This window comes from Equus przewalskii, chromosome 31 (assembly GCF_037783145.1).
Source record: "Equus przewalskii isolate Varuska chromosome 31, EquPr2, whole genome shotgun sequence".
Taxonomy (NCBI): Eukaryota; Metazoa; Chordata; class Mammalia; order Perissodactyla; family Equidae; genus Equus; species Equus przewalskii.
The window spans coordinates 2,209,444-2,228,945 of record NC_091861.1 but is presented as its reverse complement, the minus strand read 5'-3'; the positions used below and the strand labels follow the sequence as shown (position 1 = coordinate 2,228,945).

The window sequence follows — 19,502 nt, the reverse complement described above, 5'->3', positions numbered from 1 at the left end:
GTGTGAGCACAATAAAATACGTTTGTGATGTTAAATCTGAGGGAATTGGTTTCATATGTATTGAGAGGGTTGAGACATGTAGGGAAAATCGGAGTCCTAAAAGGGAGGCTAAAGAGCTCCAAAATAAATTTTCTTACTTCACCTTCGTCTAGGACCAGCTCTCAGGATCAATTCAACTTACAAATATTTCTTAAGCAACAACATCTGCCAGATTTAACTAAACACTAGTACTTTAGAGGTGGCTTAGACACAGGCTCTGCCCTCCATGGAGACCTGGATTCAGAGCCCCACTCTCTCACTTAATAGTGTGTGCAAATCACTCTACCTCTTGGTACACTTTCCTCACCTGTAAAATAAGGACAAATAGTAAAACCTGCCTCATAGGGCTTTGGTGAGGATTAAATAAAATATTTTAAAGAAAGCTTCTGACACACAACAGGGGGTCAATACGTGGGCAGACACAGAATAGAAACTCAGGGAAGACCCCCTGAAGTAGCCTTGAACTCTAGTGCAGATTACGCACAAGCATGGCGGAGGGGATGACGTCTAGGCATGGGGAGTAGCATATGCTTTGCCTCAGATGAGAGGGAAATGTGGGGAGGAGAAGAGAAGGGGAAGCTGTGGATATGACTGCCCAACATGCTCGGGGCAGAGAGGCTGCGGGGGAAGTGACAGGAGATGACACAACACTAGTGGCTGACCTCATCTCTGGTAGCACCAAGAAGTTGGAACTTTGTCCCAAAGGTTTTGTGGGGAGCGACTAAAGGATTTTAAGTAAGGGAGAAAGATAATCAAATTTGCTTTTAGAATTATTACTTAGGCAGTGATATAGAGAATGAATGAGAAGGGTAAGTCGAATCCGAGGTGTTAACCAGGAGATCGAGGGAGTGCTCCTGGTGAGGGTCCTGTCCCCAGCAAAGGCACTGAATCAGTAAGAAGACTTGGTGACTGATCAAAGGTGAAGAGTGAGGCACATGACGGCATTTAAGAAGACTCCGGATTGCTGGTTTGGGTGACTGAGTGGGTGAAAGTATGATTGGGTGAACTTGAAACACAAGATAAGGGGACAGGGGATGGGAGACGTAATGGATCTAGTTTGGTACATCCTTGGTTTGTGGGACCTGGGAAACACACAAGTGAAGCAACCAGGAGAAACGTAAATATAAGGGTCTGAAGCTTAGGACAGTGATTTAGGAACGCAGAGCTTTGACACCATGCAAGGTCACTCTGGGAGTGTGCATAAAATGAGAGGGCTATGTGGGAATAACAATGTGGGAAAAACAATCAGGGAAACTGGAATGCAAGAAGAAAGAGAATGAATCTGTTGAGATGGAGATGTTAATTTATTTGAGATGTTCGTAATCACAGATAAAAGCACCAGATATTGATATAGATTTATAGATTTAGATATCTCTACATACATACTGCAGCAAATTTTAATATCATCTAATGAATGAGGAAGAACCTAAAAGCTGGACAACTTAGATAATCATATGACTATGTAGCAAACATGTGGTATGAATTATCAACTTATGTATTCTCAGGGGTTTTAGGAGGTTCTGGTCAATGGATCTGCAAGTTCAGGAGATGAACCTAGCTAAGATTTGAGGCGAGGAAGCCCTGGTGCGTAAGGACTGTGTCTAATTCACACTGCCTGATACCCAGCACAGCACCACATGCAAGGAAGCCATCATTTCTTACTCTCGCCCAGTGCCAATGCCCTCTGCGTGTCTGCTTCAAACTCTCCTGCATTTGCTAAGGGGAGACACTGGCTCCAAACGCAATAGATGCTTTTACAGTAAGGCCCCTCAGAACGGAAGAAGGCTCCGAAGAGCTACAAGTGGGAGACTGGCATTGCCCTTTACCACGCAAGTTGGGGGCAGGCTGAGAGACTATGGGATAACTGAATGAACCACATAGGAGGGACAGCATCGTAAGCTTCTACTGTTTCTGGAGAAAGGCCCCCTAAGCCCAAGTTAGGTTTTTTAAAAATGATTTAAAGGGGAGGCAAATAGAATAATGATTAAGAACATGAGTTTTGAAATCAAACAGACTTGGGTTTGAAATGCTTGCTCTACTTCTCACTATTTACTAATATTTATGACTGTTTATTGAGTACTTACTAAGGGCTGGCCACCAGTCAGAATGCTTTGGAGTCACTGACAACAAATCATGAGGGCAAGACCGGGACATGGATGATTAGGTAAATTGCTGAGGGTCACACACAGGGTAAGCGGAAAGCAGGGATTTCAGTCTGGGCGGTCCGATCCAGAGCCAGTGCTCTAACCACGACACCTCTCTGCCGGCCTCTCCATGAGCCCGGGGACATCACGCAGTGGCCAAGAAGTCGTTTTCTCATATCTACCCTCTCAGACAGTTATAGTGAACACAATGAAATAATGTCTGTAATTTAAAACACTTAGCACAGCACCTAGAAGATAGTAAGTACTCAATAGATCATAGCTCTACTTCATTTTATTATTATTTCTTCTTTAAAAGGTTGTGCATTCTGTATTAAGAGGGAAAAGCTAAGGCAAGCGATGCAAAACCAGGTCAAATTTCAGCTCTCTGCCCCATCCTGGAAGGACAAGTGTGCTTGGCGTCTGACACCTCAATACCTCAGGGTTTCAGATTTATGGATGTTCATGTTCCCGTCCCCAGAACACCTTGCTTTATCTGTCAAACTCTGGTGGCAGATTAACAGAGTGTGAATGATCTATAACAAACAGAACTTGAGCTATGAGCTAGAAGCAAAAGGAGGAAATGAGTCGCTAAACTGTTAAAAGCATTCAGATGATCTAATGTGCTATTCAATGCAGCACGGCTGAGAAAAAGGCTCATCGTCGTCGGCTCATCTCTCCTCTTGCTCTGGAAACAGAATACCTTCACCATTGAGTTTACATGCCCATCTGCGTTCATATATCCATCACAGGTCAATATATCCAGGCAGAAATTTTAGATAAAGTAGCAATTGTACACATTTCTCCCTGATTTCTAAAGTGCTTTCGACACCTTTTCCTATATATGAACACAACAGAGCCAAACGGCTCTCACTATAAAAGCTACGCTTTCTTTTGCCCTATTTCAGATTTCCTTTCCCAAGTGCTGGTGAATTAGGATTAATTCACTTTGACTCAATGAGTCTGCTACATGCCAGCAATGTGCCGGACATTCCTCAGGCAGGGAAAATGAACACCACTGCAGGTTACTAGTGTCCCCATTTCTGAACCACAGATATGAGGTTGGAGAGCCCCAATAAAGGGTCAAAGTGGGGCTGAGGCTGCACGAGTATGAGAATGAGAGCAGAGTTGAGGAAGAGAGTTCCCACCAGCATGCACTGACCTTAGATGGGCTGTTATCTGACTCTGAAAGCTCAGTTTCCCCAGGGAAGGGGGGGCAGCTCTGTGCCTGGATTCTAGGAGCAAATCTGACACCTATACAGGCAGACCGTAAACTTTGTCTGTGGCCTTGTGTGGGGATAAGCCTGACAGACAGGCCCTCAGACATTGTGAACTTGTGTGCCTATCTACAAAGTCTAGTGAATCATAGTGTCTGTTCCATGAACTGCGATTTGAGATGTTCAATCGGCAGGACAACAACTCAAGAAAGTCAGTCTGTGGGAAACAATAATAAAATCAGTTTTGAGGTTGGCACACATGTAGGTAACTGTGGAACACCCAGGTGGAGACCTCCAGGAAGCAGTGTCTGTGTCTGGAGTCAGGAGCAAGGCCTTGACCAAAAGTACTGATATGAGAATTATCAACTTAATTGATAATGGACCTGGATAAGAGGAGAAGAAAGCTGAAGTGGAATCCTGGGGACCGCCCACATTCTGGGGCAGGAGAAATAAGAGGAGCCCATGAAGGGCGGGAGGAAGTAACAATTTAAATGTGGGAAAACCATCAGAGGCTTCCATTCCAAAGTTCGGTGAAGTAGGTCACCCGAAAAGTTTTCTGTTACAAAACACTTGGGGAAGCTGTATAATACGTAACAAAAATATTTCTAATACATAGGTGAACTTCTAATAAGGAAAAGCAACATACAAAAATGAAGAGGAAGATGAAAATGAGAGAGGTGAGCAAGTGACAATGATTCTCTGTTGTGAAGACATTTTGCTGACCTCAAGAACAAGCAGCTTCCACACTGACCGCCCCGTGGAGTCTGGAGAGGAGGCTCCGGGCCTCTGCAAGGCATAAAGTTGAAACTGAGACTCTTGCAATGAGACATAATATTTTATATTTTTTAAATGCATTTGAAATATTCCACAAAATTTTTTTAAAAAGAAATGGGCACTGAATGAACTCTAATGTAAACTACAGACTTTGAGCAACAATGATGTGTCAATGTGGGTTCATCAGTTGTAGCAAACGTCCCACCGTGGCGGGGGATGTTGATGGTGCGGGAGGCTGTGTGTGTGGGGACAGGTGGTACATGGGGAATCTCTGTATTTTCTGCTCAATTTTTCTGTGAACCTAAAACTACTCTCAAAAATAAAGTCTATTAAACGGAAAGTTTCCTGGGTTTCCTGGCAGAAGTAGATTCAAAAATCTCTCTGGAGGATGGACACAGGCATTACAGGATTCCAACAACTGTGTGCTCACAATCACATAATTGCAGACGTGAAGAAACAAGCCTGCATGAGGATCAACAGACAGACCAACCAGTGACATTAGAGCCTCAGAACGTGAAAAATATATAACTATTTACTGTGGTATAGAAAATAAATGTTTTATATTATAAAAAAATAAATAACAGGGGCTGACCCAGTGGCATAATGGTTAAGTTCATGTGCTCTGCTTTGGCAGCCCAGGGTTTGCTGGTTCGGATCCTGGGCATGCACCTACACTGCTCATCAAGCCATGCTGCGGTGGTGTCCCACATACAAAATAGAGGAAGATTGGCACAGATGTGAGCTCAGGGACAATCTTCCTCAAGCAAAAAGGGGAAGACTGGCACAGATGTTAGCTCAGGGACAATCTTCCCCATAAGATAGTATGTATGAGAAGTGAAAACTATAAGAAAGAAATGCTTAGTTTTATAAGAAAAAATATATTATTTAAAAAATGATTGAAACTTCAAGAAATAAAGACTCACTGAGGAAAAACATGTCTCAATGACTTACAAAAGCAGATTAGATAGCCAAAGAGATAATTTTTATACCTCAATAAAGATCTGTAGAAAATTCCAGAAAATAGTGATACAGAAAATGTGGGAAGGGAGAACAACAATAAAAATTCTCATATACTGCAGAAGGAAGCAAAACTTGGTACAACCAATTTGAAAAACAATCTGGCAAAATCTAGTAAAATTGAAGATGCAAACACTCCACTATCCTAAATTTTCCTCTTAAATATGCCTGTGGGTGCCGGGGTGCACTGCTCAGATCCTGCCCCTTAGGACCCAAGCACTAACTTCCTTCAAGGAAATTGCTCTTTCTGAAGGGAGCTGGCTCATCCAAGAATAAATAGATCCCCTCCTGAGGGCAGCCTATATCCAACAGGGGGACATGGAGGCCAAGCCCCCTTCCCCAGTATGGGACAACTTGAACTGCCATCATAGCCACAGAGCTGGGGCTTCTTCTATAACTACAGCTCAGTGTAATTTCTCTCTCCACCCAATGCTGTTTCATTCAATTCCTTGTAAGTGTTTTTCCAAAGAGCTACTGCCCAGCAGCATCCTGTATATGTAAACCTCGGCATCTTCTTCCTAAAGAACAAAATCTATACTGTGCCCTAGAAAGAAACCCAACCAAATTGCACCAAGATTCGTATACATGTTCATTGCAGCAAAGGCAAAAAGTTGGAGACAACAAAATGGTCCTCAACTGGAAAATGGATCAATAAACTTGATATATTTACGCAATGTAATAGTGTAAAATATTATTGAATGGTTACTGGGTGTCAACTTCTATGGATGCATCCACGAACAAAACAAACAAAAATCCCTGCTTTAATGCAACTCGGTCCTAGTGGGGGAGAGGAAAAACTATATGTGGAAAGATGATAGATTAGTTAGATAGATAGATGGTAGATAGATAGATAGACAGATGATAAAGTCATGTGTCACATAACAATGTTGTGTCAGTCAACAACTGACCGCATATACGACAGTGGTTCCATGAGATTAGCACCACATATCCTAGGTGTGTAGTAGGCTACACCATCTAGGTTTGTGTATATACTCTCTATGATGTTCACACAACAACAAAATTATCTAACAACGCACTTCTCAGAATGTATCCCTTTTGTTAAGCAACACGTGACTGTAGATAGACAGATAGGTAGATAGATAGCTGCATAGATGGATAGGTAGATAGACAGAATGTTACAAGATTCTAAGTGATTGGAGAAAAAGAAGATAAGAGTGGGGGTTATATTTTTAAGCAGTGTGATCAGGATAGGCCTCAGTAAGAAGGTGGTATTTGAGCAAAATTTGACAAAAGTAAGAAATTGGTTATAAGGCTATCCAGGGAAAGAGCATTCCAGGCAGAGAGAATATCAGATGCAAATGTCCTGTGGAAGTAGGCTCCTATCTGGCATGTTTGAATAGGAAGGAAGCCAGAATGGCTAGAGTTGAGTAAGTGAGGCGGGGAGGTATAGAAGATGGCGAGGATTAGATCATGTAAGGATTTTCTCTGACTCCAAGTGAGGTGGGAAGCAGTGGAAGGGTTTTGAGCAGATGAGTGTCGTGATGCGATCTGGGTTTTGAGAAATATCGTTCTGCTGCTGTACTGTAATTAGACTGTGGGGTACAATGGTGAAATCAGGGATAACAACTGGGAGGGTATTGCAATAGTCTAGGCAACAGTTGGTGGTGGCTTACACAGGCTAATAGCAGTGAAAATTGTGAGCACCGGTTGGAGTCTGTACATATATTAAAAGTGGAACCACAGGATTTACTGATTAAATGGTGTGAGAATCGAAGAAAAAGAGTTCAGGTGGTCAGCCTGATCAGCTAGAAGTATGCGGTTGCCATTAACTGAAATGGCAAAGACTGTGGGAGGCACAGGCTCATAAGAAAAATCATCAGAAGTTTGACTTGAGCACGGTAAACTTGAAATACCTGTTACAAATCCAAGGAGATGTGTCTAATATGCAACTGGATATATGAGTCTGGAGTGCAGGGAGAAGTCTGGGCTAGAGATAGAAATTGAGGCTTCATCGGTATATGGATGGCATTTGAATTCAGGAGACTGGAGGAGCTCTTCAAGGTAATTAGTTTAGGTGAAGAAAAGTGAATTACGAGGACTGAGCCCTAGACACAAATATATATAGTTGATGTATACCTATCAAGTATGTGTATATATCAAGTAACTATCCTTTTATAATCATACTCTCATTGCATAGAATATTGAGGGGCCTACTGAGTAGGTGCTCAATAAATAGCAAATGAATGAATGAAAGAATGAATATTGAGCTTCTGCACAAGTTTTTATTTGAAGAAAATGCTTTAATTGCTCTCTAAAAGTTTGAAAACCGCTGTACTCAGGAACTGTCTATCAAGGGAAACTCTAGTTTTATTTGAAACATTCTGATTTAATAAAATTTTACTTATTTCATAACTATGTCACAATTAGAACTAATTAGAACTAAAAATATGTTGAAAAGAAAACATAATACCATGAGGCTAGAGAACCAGATCAAAACAAGGAATGAGTAACATTTCTAAATGTCACAAAGAGTTCAAAATGAGGACTGAAAAATGTTCCCTTGAATTGGACAGCTGAAAGTTCATTGATAATGTCAGCAAGAAATATTTCCAGTTGAATAAATGAGAACCTCTAAGAGTAAATGAAAATGGAGAGAACCTTGGCTGTGAGTAGAAAGAGAAAGATCAGTTGATGGCTAGATTTGGAAGATAAAGATCATGTCTCAGTGCTAATAGGAAGGAACTAGGAGAGAGAAAGAGGTTAATGCCAGAGGCAAGGGGATGATTGATTCAGTTATTGGTTGCTGATATGAGAGAGGACAAATCTAGGAGAGATTTACTTTAGCTCAGAGAAGGAAAGAGTAACTTATAAATGCAGGGTCAGGGTCGTTTCTTTAAAGAGACGATCAGGAACTTAGAATGTATTTTCTCTATGAAGGAAAAGTTGTCTGATACACGTCAGGAGGAGAGAGTAGAAGAGGGAATTTGAAAAGAATGGTGAACATTTTAAACAGATTGTATAAGGAAATGTCTAGGAACTCCCCTGAGGGTTGTAAGGCATTGATGAGGACTTACCTGTGATCAGAGACAATGACATCATAATGGTAGCAATTGGAATAATTTTGTGATTTTCCTCAGAAATCCTCAGCAATATGAATGTAGGAGCAGATAGCACAACTGGTTGGATTGGTCCTCAGGATTGGGGGTTAGATAAGGGCAGTAAAAGCTCATAAGGGTAAGAGAGTGGCTGAACTGATAAACCACTGAATCTGGGAAAACGTCAAGATTTAAGTGTTTACTAACTGGGAGAAAAATAAAGCATTAAGGAATTACATTTGTAGGAGATTGAAGAGCGGATAGGATGGGAAATGAGGTTGGGGGAACTGGAAAGGTGACAGATTGTCATCATAAAAGTGATATTGCACATCAGATTTTCAGTGATGGAAAAGTTTTGGGCAACAAAGGAATACAGGAGTCCTCAGGTGGGATTCGAGATGAGGGATACTGATGCTGAAGAGGTCAAATATCTTGAAGAATATTTGGTGAGTCATTTAGTTCTAACACCCACGTCCACATGGGTAATAGCAGGACTGGAAGCTTGGAGGAAATTGTTGCTAGGGAGGAGAATAGTGGAAGGATGAGTCAGGGATCAGGAATTTTCAAGCTATTTGGGAATGCCTACCCAGAAAGAGAAGTTTGCAGTGTCTAATTGGGTTAACTGGCCTCAAAGATCAGAACGGAATCTGAAGTAAGGTTGTCCTTTACTAGCACATGCTGAGGTCCAGGTTTCTGTCAGAGGCCTAATAATATCTTCCCAAGCTTCCAAATGGAATTTTTGTCAAAAGATGTCTTGTGGCCTTGGCAAAGGTCCAGCAACTGGTAGGGGCATAAAGAAGAAAAGAAATCAGAGCACTTATTGTGTGCCATACACTGTGCTGAGCACTTTACATAGATTATCTCATTTAATCCTCACAACAATCTTTCTATAAGATTATTATTATTATTATTTCCAATTAAGAAACAAAAAAAGGAAGCTGAAATTAGTAGACTTGAAGCAATTCACAAAGATCATATAGCTATTAAGTGATAGGACTGAACTTTGAAGCAAAATCTTTTTCTTCCAAATCCTAATATGTTTTCCACTGTACAATTTGAGTCATGCAATTTAGGAGGAATTGAATGGGCCCACATCCAAGAATGGCCCTGATTGGCTTAAGGCAGCTGGAGGCCCTTCACCTCAACCAAGGTGATTGGTTCAGGAATTGGTACACGATCCAGCGAAGACCAATCAAGGTCATTTAGATTCCACTCCAGGAGTCAGCTGGTGTCCTGCTGGTCACAATACAGAAAGATTATAGCTCAAGAGCCGCAGGCAGGCAGGCAAGACCACAAAGGAGGAGACTATGTCAGTGAGTGGAACTGAAAAATGGAAGGAGGAAAAGGAGGACTTGGCCCGTATTTTTTGAGTCATGAATTAAGTCTTTTTTTGAAATCTATAGCTGTTCAATTATGTGAGCCAATAAATTCTTAGTTTTGCTTAAGCCCATTTTGATAAGGGTTCTTTGCAAGCAAAGGCCTTAGGAAATTTTGCAAAGAGCACAGTTTGCTTTGAGGACAGACCAAGTTCCCTTTCAGCATCTCATTCTTTATTTCCCATCCAACTGCTCTGATAATAACTAAAGATTCTTTAGATAGTTCTATTCCTTTTTTTGTCCCCCCAGGCAAAGGGACCTACCTGTATACACAAAACCTGGCAGTCTTCTCGTTTTCCTCTTTATCCAGGTCATCCTCCCTGGATATTCTTGAAGGTCAAACTCGACATGAATTCAGAAGCATTTTCTCCTCAGCCCTGAGCTGATTTCTTGGTAACAGACTCCTATCTCTCTGAAAATTTGAATTTATCACACAGACATGGAGAAGGCTTAATTACAGTAGGGTGAGACAGCAGTAAAGCTAATACATGGATGATGGGGGCAAAGGTCAGCTTCATTTGGTGCAGTGTGTCCTTAGATGTATTTTGTTAGTCTTCTTAAATTTAAAAGTGGAGAGGGGAAGGAAGGAAAAGAAATGGAAATTGCTGCAAAAAAAGTTTTCAATCTTGGAAGATATTTCTTTTTAAAATAGGTGAAGTTTTTAGATAGTCTAAATATTTTATAACTTTTGAAAATGTCTATGAATATAGAAATATACTTATCCAAAATTTGGATTTTTAGGGGGAAAAACATCACACAGCCGAGTTAGTCTTTGTTAGTGCTTCTTCTATGACTTGTCAGGCAATCAGAATGTGTGAACACTGCCCTGGTTGTTCAGTCTCTAGGTTAAGAGATGGAGTCCTTTCTCTACATGTCCCCCTAGTATAATGGAGCAAGGGCCCTAAACTACACAGGACCTTCAGCAAACAAAGAATTGTACAGTGGGTAAGCAGTGGCTTGGCAGATGGGAGGCAGAGAGAATTTAATTTTAAGGAGGTAAAATTTGAGCTAATATTTGAAGGAGAGAGCTACAGTACGACAAACAGGAGGAAGACTTTGGAGCCACCGGTCACGTTGAAGGTTCGACCAGTAGGTGCTGGAGCCAAAGGCAGAACTAGGGCTTATTACCGTCTTTTGCAACATCTCTCAAAATTAAGTGCTCATCTTGCTTCCTTCTTCCACCAGCCAAGCCTAGAGCATCATTTCTAATGCCCAGATGACCATCCTGAACTCCACAATGGCCCCTGGCTACATAATCCACTCTAGCATCTTCACAGAGAGCAGAGGAGCGTCATAAAGTTTACAAATTGACAAGAGCCCTGAGACTCTGACACTTCGTAATATAAGTATTTATGTAGCTAACAAGGATAGAGATGTACTGATTGGGATAATGAGGTGCCAGGAGGGAATGTGAGGACCAGCATTCAAAAGTGGGGATTCCCCAGAGCCTCTCAATGCCAGGGATGCGTTCAGGCACTGGACCCTGCTGACGACAGCCTGCACGAAATGGGCCGTGCGGGGTCTGGAGAGCTGGCTATTTTTATCATCCCTTGTCATTTATAGCTGGCAATTGCTTGATATTGTGTGAGCTTCCTCCCAGAGTTCAGATGAATCATTTTCCCCACTCACAATTCCGAAACGAACCTTCTCCTACACATTTCAGCAGAACAGAAGTTTCATGAGAAGTTTCTCCTCAGGGTGTGCTCTTTGGGCCACACTCCTTACAGGCTCAGATCTGGGGTTAGAACCCCTCATTCTGGTTCGTGCCTCATCTCCTATGAGCTTATAGAAGAGCTGTATCTGATTCCATCTCTCCCTCAGCAGCAAGAGCATATGTCACTCAAAAGAGCATCTGCATATCCACAGAAGAGGAGCTACATTTCTCTCTTATTATGTATATATATGTTTACAAACTTAAGTATTTATAACTAGACACACACACACTCCCCAATAGAAGCAAAAAGCAAAACAGATCTGTCTACCAAAGCATTGTTAAAACCCTGGCTATGCACTTCCATTTTGCTGCCTGGAAGATACATTACATTTTTTTGAACTCTAATGGAAATTTGATTAAATGCACAATTAAAATATCTTTTAAATCTTCTTATTTTCCTTTGTTTTAAGACTGATTTTTATGCTTATTGAGATGCCTATTACCTACAAAAGACTAGGAAAAATACTTTAAAACTTTTCTTCTTTTATCTAAATATTTCTTGAACGTATTATCTTCATAAAGTGCATTCAAAGCATTTTAAGAGTGTTTCAAATATGAGGATTTTATCCTCTTTTTACAGATGGGATGCTTCCACACAGAGCAGTGGAGACAGGCTGGCTCAGCCCCTGTGCCAGTTCCTTGACCAAAATTCTTGAAAAAACCCAGATGGAATTTCAGACTCTGTCTACAGAAAATAGTCCTGTCACCATAGATAAAGTCTCAGTCTTAGAAGTACCAAGATATCTCATTCGTTAAAGCTCCATATCACTTTTTCTTTCTGGGTTTAGATATGACTAACATGCCTAACATTCAGAAAGATACAAGATAGATATAGATGGGAATAAAGATTAGTTTTAGATATAGACATGTATGCACAGAAAAAAGAAGAGAAAGAACATCGTGATCAATTTGTGTTTTCTACATTTGTTTTCTCTGTTTTTACATGTTTTCAGTAAATAATTTTATAATAAAAAATTTTGAGTGCTTCCTCCTTTCCTTTCTTTCTCTCCTTCCTGAATAACCCACTCCTCAAGCTGTTAGGGAAGGCAGAGTGAGATGGGTTGGTGGGGGTGGGATGGCCACAGTGCCTCAATGCAGGGTATTGAAGCGCATGTTGGGTGAGGAGGCATCACACAGGAGGGATGCCTGGCATGTGGTGCTGGAGCCCAAGCAAGGGGAGGAGGTTGTTTCTGAGGTGGGGTAGCTTGATATGAGGATTCAGAGTCCCAGCGAGGACAGAAGGGCACCTCTGCTGCCTAGTACTGGGAGTCAGAGCCACAGTCGGGTGAGGAGGGTGTCTGCACTAGGGGGTCAGACACATGCAGGAGACCAAGCAGCGTTAGGAGGGCATCCTCACAAAGGAGCAGCTTGGCAGGAGTGTAGGATTCGAGGCAGAGTGAGAAGGGCGTTCGTGCCTGGGTATCAAAGATCAAGGGGGTGAGGAGAGTGTCCACGTGGGTGTGGGGGGAGTTGGCAGCATAGAATTGGGTGTCTGAAACCCAGTGGGTGAAGAGCGCTCAACGAAAGTTGTTCTGTTTGTCCCTATAAATCATATTAGGTCTTGACAAAGCTAATATCTCAGCATCCAGATTGTATCTCCCAAAAAAAGAGAGAAAGGAGATCTGGGTTAATGTCAATATGACATTGATGTCATTGAAAAAACCAAAATGTTCCACAAAAGTCATATTGTATCATAAAGTTTTCTAGGGTTGTTTGAAAAAAAGTCTGTCACTTTTCATCTGTTTTTATTGGTCGGCCTCTCCCTCATCTCCCTGGGCTCAAAGCGTAGACTCCTCAGCTCTGTGTGGCAAGTCTTGCGAGCTCGGCTGTACTCCTCTTGGCATTTACACTCAGGCAAAACAAAGGCAATTCTGATGACTGATTCGCCCCACAGGGCTCTGGTTCAGGGATCAGGCTTGGCAAATGGTAAAAATTCAGCAAACCCAAGACAAGCATGCTATCCACCTTGATTCCTGAGTCCACAACAGATACAAATAATTGTGCAGATCCTCTTCTCCCCCAGGAACCAATGCCTCAGAATCTTTTTCAACACAGGACTCTAATTTTCCATTGCCAGTCAACAGAAACTGGTACAAAAGAAGAAATTTATTTACCAGCCTTGATATAAAAATAATTGCAGTTATTGCTTAACATGATTTATATCTTATATTTTGGAAACAATAGGGTAGTAAGCTATCAAAATTTGTTCAAGGTCTGTGGGGAAGAGCAAGATGGGGACTAACAAGTGTGGAAACATTTAAAAATCCCGGAATTTTAGAGTGCAACTCTTGCCAAAGTAAATGTTAGCGCTATTCAGTCCCACGAAACTTTTTAAGTGACCATTTAGCTTACATTGGAAAAATACAATAATTGAGTGAATCAGAATGATCTGAAAGTTTCATATCATGTCAAGAGCAAAGTCCACATGACTTTCCCAGGCGCACACTGGCCTTGTCTAAAGCCCACGATTTGACAGCCATGCAACCTGTGAGGAGTAGGCCCCTTCCAGCACAACCATTTGTTTCAAAGCCCTATAGAGGCACAGAAGAATGCAGGAGGTTAGAAGAAGGGAACATGGAACATTACATGATGATTCTTTTTGTGAAATGCAGGAGAATCTGCGTTAATAACATTAAATCTTTGGGTAACAATGGGAATAGCCAACATTTCTGGAAATCTCCTAATTGTCTGAGCACTGTGCTAAACACTTTATGAGCATATCTCATTTAATACAAAAACAACCCTTTGGAGCAGGTAGTTTTTCTCTCCATTTTACAAATCAAGTACTACAGTTTAATGGGTTAGATAATTTGCTCGAGGTCCTGCAATGCTGACATTCAAACTGGAGCTATCTGGTTTGAAGCCTGGGTCCTTAACCGTATATAAAATTGCCCCTCCACCCCATGCAAAAATGCAGTGAAAAGAAGGAATATTGCAGAGAAGACAAATGCAAGTGACATTTTGGATTATAAAACTCTATTGTTCACAAAATTGGGCATTTCTTTGGCAACCTTTTTTTTGGTCATTGGAAATTGAATATTACTTCATGTGAGCCCATCAGTTGGGCAGAAGAGAATGACAAACACCGTCTTCAAGGAGGGAAATGTTCTCATGGGGGAATGGGAAAGGTTTGTAGCTAACCATCATCTGAAAGGTAGGGAAAATGAAGTGAACTTCCAGATCCACAGCAAGGTTTTTCACTGTCTGTCATTTGGAGGCAGCGCTATAACCAGAGCCCCACAGAGGTATGTGAGAAGCAGCCAGCACTGACTCTTCAACTGGCTTATAACTAGTCAGAGGCATCAAACAGAGAGAGCAATATGAATAAAACTGTGTGTTGAGCAGAACAAAGGAATGACTATCACAATAAAACTAATTCAAGTTCTAAAGGATGCAAACCAAAGGCAAGCTCAGTCATGTTGTATGACTCAGTGATTCCAAGAGAAGCGGGGTTTAAGTCAGATTATGTTAGAGGATGTTAAAAACAAGGGTTGGAGCAGAAAAGACAAGCACAGGAAAGAGGAAGGAGCAAAGGCGTGAAGAAGGAACCTGGACCACTGGGGCAAAGACGGCAAGCAGTCCAAGAAGAGGGACTCCAGAGGGGGACCACGGGAGGTAACCCAGCAGAACAACGAGGCGGAGGTGGGATAGCAGAGAATGAAGAAGGGAAGGGGTGAAGCTGCCACAGCATTACTGCAGCTGTAGATTAAAGAGGAGCTGGGCAGAGCGAAGCTGGCAGGCAGGCCCTTTGTGGCAGCAGGATTTGCTTTAAGTATTTCAAGATACTGTAAATTCTGCACTTCCGTCAGAGGTACGGGAAGTGCCTCACAAGTATTAGCTCATTTAATTCTCACAATAACTCAATGTTATAACATAGGAAATATTATTAACTCTACTTTACAAATGAGGAAATTAAAAGACAGACGGTTTAACTAATTGTCAGTGTCACACAGGCGGAAAGTGGTGGAGCTGGGAGTCATCGCACTGGCAGTAGGGAGCCAAGATACAGTGGTCTTCACTGCTCTCCCTTGTTGCCGTTCTGGTTTATTGCACCTCAGGAAAGGAGACGGCATCATCGTTTGATCCCAAGTCGTTGCATTTCCAGGTGCTACATCATCGGCATTTTTTCGTTATTATTTAAAACCATTTATCATAATCAGAGAATCTGTTATGGGCTGAATTTAGTCCCCACCCCTCAAATTCATCTGTTGAAATACTAACCCCAGTACCTCAGAATGTGACTGTAATGGTAGACAGGGTCTTTAAAGAGGTAATCAAGTTAGAATGAGGTCTTATTCTAACTTATTATTAATTTAATATAGGTGGGCCCTTATTCAATGTGAATGGTGTCCTAACAAGAAGAGGCAATTAGGACACACGTGCACAGAAGGAAGACCATGTGAAGACACAGGCAGGAGACAGCCATCTACCAGCTGAGGAGAGAAGCCTCAGAAGACACCAGCCCTGCGGACATCCAGCCTCTAGAACTGTGAGAAATAAACTTCTGGTTTTTAAGCTACCAAATCTGCAGTACTTCATAATGATAGCCCTACCAAATTAATACAGCATCTAACCATCTAAACTACTAATTGCTGTAATTTGAGCTAACCACAAAAAAAGATCTCTGAAAAAGGTAAATCTAGTGACATACAATACAGATTCAGAGGTATTCAATTCAATGCTTGGAAGAAGAATTATCTATCCTCTTTTATTTATGTGAACTGACAGTAATAGCACAGAGGCAGAAAGAGGAAAAGTGGAATTTGACTGCTGTAAGTATGCTATGTTGTTTAGGAAGTGGTAAAAGTAATAACTAACAGTTTATGAAATTAAGTCAAAGATTCATGTTGTAATCTACAGTAGCTGCTGTAATACAAAAAGGTATAATTTAAAAGCTGGTAAATGAAACAAAAGTAAATAATGGAAAAAGGAAATACTTGCCTATTACAAAAGAAGGAACAAAGAGCAGACAGGACAAATAAAAACCAAATAGCAATATGGTAGACCGAAACACAACTATATAAGTAATTACAATTACATTGAAAAGGACTAAACACTCCAATTAAAAAATGAAAATTTTCATACTGGACAAAAATACAAAATCCAATTATATTTTGTTTAACCTTTAATTAATTTGAAAATAAAGATACTCTCTAATTACAAGAATGGGAAAATATACACCATTAAAGCATCCACCAAAAGACTATACTAATAGCAAAGTACACATCAGGTCAAGAAGTTCTACAGGATATTAAAGAGGGATATGTGACAGTGATAAAAGGATTGTGACATGAAGCTACAGTCCTAAAACTGTGTGCACCTAATAACATACATAAATATAAATATATAAAACAAAACATTGACAGAGAGAAAGAGGCAAATTCAAAACGATAGTTGGAAATGTAAACACACCTCTCTCAAAAACTCATAGAAGAAATGGACAAAATGTCAGTAAGGATAAAGAAGATTTCAAAAATACAAATAATCGAATTGGCCTAACTGAAATTTATAAAACCCTATATCCAATAACAGCAGAATACGTGTCCTTTTCAAGTGCATGAGGACCACACATCAAAATAGGTGATAAAACGCCATAAAGGTAGTCTCAGAAAATTTCAAAGGTAAATTCAGAGTAAGCCACATGCATCATGTAAGTGATCACCTTCCTAAATAAGGTTTCAGGAAAATAACAGTAAGATAAGGGAAGAAAACATGGAAGAATAAAGTCCTAATTACTATACATGCATATTTTTTTCAGCTTTACATCATTATATTTCAGTTTCTGTATAGACTGTATCATGTTTACCACCGATGGTTGAGTGTTTACCCATCACCACACATATATGCCTTTTTATCCCTGTTTCCTCCCCCCACCTCCTTCTCTGGTAACCACTAATCTAGTCTCCTTATCTATCTGTTTGCTTATTTATCTTCTACATCTGAGTGAAATCATGTGGTATTTGTTTTTCTCTGTCTGACTTATTTCACTCAGCACAATACCCTCAAGATCCATCCTTGGTGTTGCAAATGGTACAATTTTGTATTTTTTTTTATAGCTGAGTAGTATTCCATGGCATATATATACCACATCTTCTTTATCCACTCATCAGTCGATGGGCACTTGGGTTGCTTCCACATCTTGGCTATTTACGAATAATGCTGTGATGAACTACAGGTACATATATCTTTATGAATTGTTGACTTTATGTTCTTTGCATAAATACCCAGTGATGGGATAGCTGGATCATACAGTATTTCTATTTTTAATTTTTTGAGAAGTCTCCATACTGTTTTCCATAGTGGCTGCAGCTGTTTGCATTCCTACCAGCAGTGTATGAGGGTTCCCTTTTCTCCACATCCTCTCCAACATTTGTTATTTCTTGTCTTAGTAATTATAACCATTCTGATGGGCATGAGATGATACCTCATTGTAGTTTTGATTTGCATTTCCCTAATAATTAGCGATGTTGAACATCTTCTCATGTTCCTCCTGGCCGTCTGTATATCTTCTTTGGAAACATGTTGGTTCATATCCTCTGCTCATTTTTTGATCGGATTGTTCAATTTTTTTGGTGATAAAGATTAGCCCTGAGCTAACACCTGTGCCCATCCTTCTCTATTTTATATGGGGGACACCTACCACAGCATGGCTTGATCTGCACCCAGGATCCAAACCTCTGAACCCCAGGCCACTGAAGCAGAGGCACGCAAACTTAACCACTATACCACCAGGGCAGCCCCCAGGTTGTTCATTTTTTTGTTGTTGAGTTGTATGAGTTCTTTATGTAGTTTGGAAATTAACCCCTTGTCAGATATATGAAATATTTTCTCCTAGTTGGTGGGTTGTCTTTTAATTTTGTTGATGGTTTCCTTTGCTTTGTAGAAGATTTTTAGTCTAATAGAATCCCATTTGTTTATTTTTTTCTTTTGTTTCCCACGGTATTCAAAAAGATACTGCTAACACCAATATCAAAGAGTGTACTGCCTGTATTTTCTTCCAGAAGTTTTATGTTTTCAGGTCTTACCTTCAAGTCTTTAATCCATTTTGAGTTAATTTTGTGTATGCTCATGGATTGGAAGAATAGACATAGTTAACATATCCATATTACCTAAAGCAATCTACATATTCAATGCTATCCCAAACAGAATCCCAATGACATTCTCACAAAAATAGAACAAAGAATCCTAAACTTTACATGGAACAACAAAAGACCCCGAATAACCAAAGCAACCCTGAGGAAAAAAGAACAAGGCCGGAGGCATCACAATCTCTGACTTCAAAATATACTACAAATCTATAGTAACAAAACAGAGTGGTACTGGCAAGAAAACAGACACACAGATCAATGGAACAGAGTTGAAAACCCAGAAATAAAACCATGCACCTACAGACAGCTAATCTTGAATAAAGGAGCCAAGAGCATAAAACAGAGAAAGGAAAGTCTCTTCAATAACTGATGTTGGCAAAACTGGACAGCCACATGTAAAAGAAGGAAAGTAGACCATTATCTTACAGGAATATTTTTTTGACAGTAGGGTGAAACAAAGAAACAAAGAAAAGGCAAGTAATTTAGTACAAGAAATTTGACACGTTCTGTACAATTTCTTCACTTTGCTCTCATCGTTTGTACAAACTCTTCATAGTTTACTTGACCATCATCATCAATATCTGCTTCCCTGATCATTTCATGAACTTCTTCATCTGTTAACTGCACTCCACGGTTTATCACATGCTGAAGCTTTGCTGCACAAGTATAGCCATTGCCATCCTTATCAAACACAGGGAATGCTTCTCTAATTTCTTCATCACTGTCACTGTCTTTCATTTTTCTTGCCATCAAAGTCAGAAATTCTGGGAAATCAAACATACCATTACCATCAGCACCTACTTCATTAATCATGTCCTATAACTCTGCTTCTGTGGGATTCTGTACAAGACACCTCATTACAGTTCCTAATTCCTTTGTTGTTACAGTTCTATTACCATCTCTGTTAAATAGTGAAAAAGTTTCTTTAATTCTGCGATCTGCTCCTCTGTCAATTGGTCGACTACGCTGCAAGCATTAATGGTCTCCACAATCACACAACCACTCAGTTGCTCACTCCACTTGGACTCATTCTTTTGCAGTGGAGAGTAAATAGTATTTTTTTTTTTTTTAGAAAACAAA

At 40.5% G+C, this 19,502-nt stretch overlaps 1 protein-coding gene across 1 annotated transcript; it reads right to left on the bottom strand.

Moving 5' to 3' along the window:
* Positions 1-18,882: 18,882 nt before the first annotated feature.
* On the bottom strand, positions 18,883-19,280 carry LOC103560081 (calmodulin-like). The gene is given in 1 exon segment (XM_008533987.2): positions 18,883-19,280. A coding segment is annotated over 1 exon segment (339 nt). The 3' UTR covers positions 18,883-18,941.
* Positions 19,281-19,502: the final 222 nt, after the last annotated feature.